Here is a 3,729-nt window from a genome sequence, read left to right as displayed (position 1 = left end):
GGCAAAGCTTAGCAAACAAGCTGAAGTTTAGAAATTCAATACTTCCTCTCAAGCAATTCATTAGCAGCAACATAGATCTATATAATACAAACAAAAAGTCCAGAAATGCATTGACTCCTTACAGCTAGCACCTGCACTCTCGTTTCCAGAGGCCAAGCATGATCAACTTATAAACAGCTCAGAAGCAGTCTAAGCAAAACTTCGGAGATGGTGTAGCATTTCTGGCCTTATGCAGAACTCTGCAAGCAAGCCAAAGGACTTGACATGACTCAATCAGTGAAGAACACAGTCCAACTCAGAAGCCAAACTTAGTTCTGACCAGGGTCAACCTCATTCATCAGCATCATCAAACTGGCCAGTCTCAGTCATTCTAACTGGTGGCGTAAAAGCAAGGCAAGCTGCATGGTGACAGCCTGGGTTGTAAAACGAATCCTCTCGCCATGAGTATGAGGCCAAAAGATTGTTTTCCTGAAAGCTTCCACAGTGGAGATCACCAGCATCTAAAGAAGATCAAAGAAAAGATTTAAACGATGGGAGATACTTAGAAAACTAGTGGTACAGTGTAGCAGGTTATTTTGCAGGTCTACAGCATCTTCCAGTTAACTATTTCAATTTGATCTGCCTGTACTCATGAATTAGACCTACAAACAAAGCAAACAGAAAGCTGAATTTGGCAATATCTTCATTTTAAGGAAGGTTCTTGCCACAGAGACAAAACAGTTTTCCAAAAAGCTCAGTGATATACCTGGATTCAGAACACCCAACACCAGCTCTTACAATGCATGCAGTTCTGTGTTTTCTCCAGGTATAAGAAGCTCATGAAACTATTACTTTTATTTCCCTTCCCCCCTTCCTGCCATCTCCATAACTACATCCCAATTAGGAGCCCTCCAAACCCTTTAAGAACTGGGTCGCTGGACAGAATGGAAGGGTAGGGTCCTGTAAAAGCTAGCTCTGAACAACATTGCCATTAGGCTAGAATTAAGCCTAATAACCCTGTTATTTAACCAACGTATCACAAAAACAGGGCAAAGTCTTTTAACAGAAACAAAAGATTTCTAGGCAGCAGACACTGAAAGGACTGAGCAAATGAAAAGCCCAGAGTATGGGGCAGCAGAGGACCCAACACAGTATATCCATGTGTCAGCCTTCCAGTAACACTGCCAAACACGCCATCAAAGCAAGCATTTCGAAGAAGATTTTAAAAAGCCATAAAATGACCAACCAAGCACATTTTTATTTGTAGCAGTTAACAACTCAGACACTTGTACAGTATCCTTCACAAGCATCTGAATCCCATAATCACAGCTTCCTTAGTTTGTGAGGATTTGAAGAGGATAAGCTACAGGTAAGGATGAGTTAGTTAAATAAAGGAAAAGACAAGAACTTGTGACAGTTCCAGTAAAAAAAAAAAAAAATTCAAAACATTCCATAAATTTGAGCAGATGAGAGACTAAAAGGAAAGCCCAGGATGGAAGAGAGGGAAACATCCGAAAAGGAAACAGTCTTTTTCTCAGATTACCCAGTGTGAAAAACCACTAGTGTATTTCCATTTTAAAATCAGAATGATTTTATAGGAAGGCTGCAAAACTTTCCCACTTCCTTCTGTTATCAAACAATGGAACTTGAATACAACAGCCATGTATGGAACTAAAATAAACAGAGAAATGGTATTTCTGAAGCAAAGAAAGGAGTGTATTAATTACAAAAGATACACATTAATGAGCAGAAAATGGAAATGGTAGTATTCTGCATCAACAAAAACACAGCAGGTTATCTCAGCCACTGCTGACTAAACTCCATCCACTTGTTCCATCCTAACATACAGCCTAGCAAATAGAAGATTGAAGCTCTCAGTTCAACATGAGTCACTGTAAAAGAGTTTACAAACTGGAGGATTAATACAACTCCAAAGATGTGGATGAAACTGCTTCTGTCCTTTGCCACCTTTGTCCATGGGACTGATCACATGCAGAACCACTTAAGAGGATTAAGCTTCAAAAAAATCAACCAACCAACCATCAAAATCTACCACAAAAAACCTAAAACTAAACAAAAACAACCTACAGCAAAAGCAACAACAAACCACACTCAGAGACTGGGTGCTTGTAATGCTTCCCCCTAAAGAGCTCCATGCTCTAGAGGGACATTATGGTGCACAGTCTGGATTAGTTTTCTCAGAGGAAAGGAAGAGCTCCTTTTACACAAAAAAGTTATATTCCTGCACTCCATGTACCTTTCTCTTCTGCTTTAGAGTAACGACGATACGCTACTGAGATCTAGCTTCTCCAGAAAAACTCGATACACACATACCATTCTTCTCCTTACCATTCCTCTCCCTAAGAATTCAATTGCTCAAGCAAGAGTTTCACGTGAACTTCGCAATGCTGCCTTTCAATCCTGTATTTGACAACAAAATTATGCATTACAAATCCACGAGGTCAACAACAACAAAATTGCTTCTCAAAATGGAACATGAAGTTGCTTAAACACATTCTCCTGCAAAGCACCTACCTCCAATCACATACTATCCAAAACTCAAATGAAGGACAAGTAAATTTGTACTCACCGTAAGGACTAGATTCAGAGTCCTCCAATTCTTTATCCCAGTCCTCCACCTCATACACAGCAGCAGTTTGCAGCTCTGGAAAAGTTACAGCCTCAGGCATACTGGAGACTTCACCACCCAACTCTTCCAGGTCAGGACATATACAAACACAGTCAACAGGAGAGCCACTGACATCATTTTCATTGTGAGAGATATCAGAGAATTCACTTTCTTCAGACTCGCTATCGAGAACACTTGGAGTATTCTTCGACAAACATTCTAAAACCAATAGGAAGAGCCAACAGAGATACTTAGGAATTGAACAGGAACAATTAAATGCTTAGAATGCAATAATTCAGACAGGCATATGAATACAGTTTGTAACTACTAATCTGGTTATAACATATGCTGTTTTTTACATGTGTAGTATCACTACGATGCTGCTTCAGGTTTCAGGTGCTTGGGAACATTGGACATAGGCTTGCATCACAACACTATCCCAAGTCAGGATTTTCTAGACTCTTGTTGGAAAACAACTCTTTAAACTAGAGCAAAGGACCCAGCAGTCTTGTTTCACCACATTCCCCTGTTGGTATTTTAAAAAAATAGGCAGGTCAAAAAACCACAGGTCTGGTTTAAAAAAAAAAAAAAACCCAACGATTTTTTGTAGTATTGATTAATTACTCTTGCACCTAGGCATACACAAATATCTACATGAAAATAATTCAGTGCAGTAACTGAAGAGGCATTTCCCATCCATTACTAAGAAGTTTTAAGTTTATTTCCTCAAGCAGAGCGTAAGTTTCATTACTCGCTGTCTGCTTTGTTTTGTCCTAATATTTTAGGCTTACCTTTTCTGGGCTTCCAGGTCATAGTTTCTCTCTTATTAGGAAGCTGTTCCTCCTCAAAGCCTGCAGACTCAATGGCAGCAGCCATTACCTACGAGACAGTTTTAAAGAATTCAGTAGCACCGTTCATCGATTCCTCCAATGAGGCTCATGCAACTTCTGCTGCATTTGACTGTTTCTGAGCCCTCAAGCCTGAACTGTTTGTTCCCTTGATGAATCAGAGGTTTTAAAACAGACAGGCTTTCACTTCAGAAAGCAAATCCGCTGAGGGATAGCTCACCCTGCTGCTGCCATCAGTCCCCCCAGGTGGCAGCCAGCACAAAACAGCCAGTC

General features: G+C 40.2%; 1 protein-coding gene across 1 annotated transcript; it reads right to left on the bottom strand.

Moving 5' to 3' along the window:
* Positions 1–330: 330 nt before the first annotated feature.
* Positions 331–3,484, bottom strand: COPRS (coordinator of PRMT5, differentiation stimulator). The gene is made up of 3 exons (XM_009709095.1): positions 3,364–3,484; positions 2,570–2,827; positions 331–500 (listed from the first exon to the last, which is right to left on the bottom strand). The coding sequence occupies exons 1-3, from the start codon at positions 3,482–3,484 to the stop codon at positions 331–333; spliced, it is 549 nt and encodes a 182-aa protein (XP_009707397.1).
* Between the last annotated feature and the right edge of the window lie 245 nt (positions 3,485–3,729).

Source organism: Cariama cristata, unplaced genomic scaffold, assembly GCF_000690535.1.
Source record: "Cariama cristata isolate BGI_N322 unplaced genomic scaffold, ASM69053v1 scaffold25481, whole genome shotgun sequence".
In the NCBI taxonomy this organism is placed as follows: domain Eukaryota; kingdom Metazoa; phylum Chordata; class Aves; order Cariamiformes; family Cariamidae; genus Cariama; species Cariama cristata.
The sequence above is the reverse complement of the archived record's forward strand: the minus strand, read 5'-3'. Positions and strand labels throughout refer to the sequence as shown.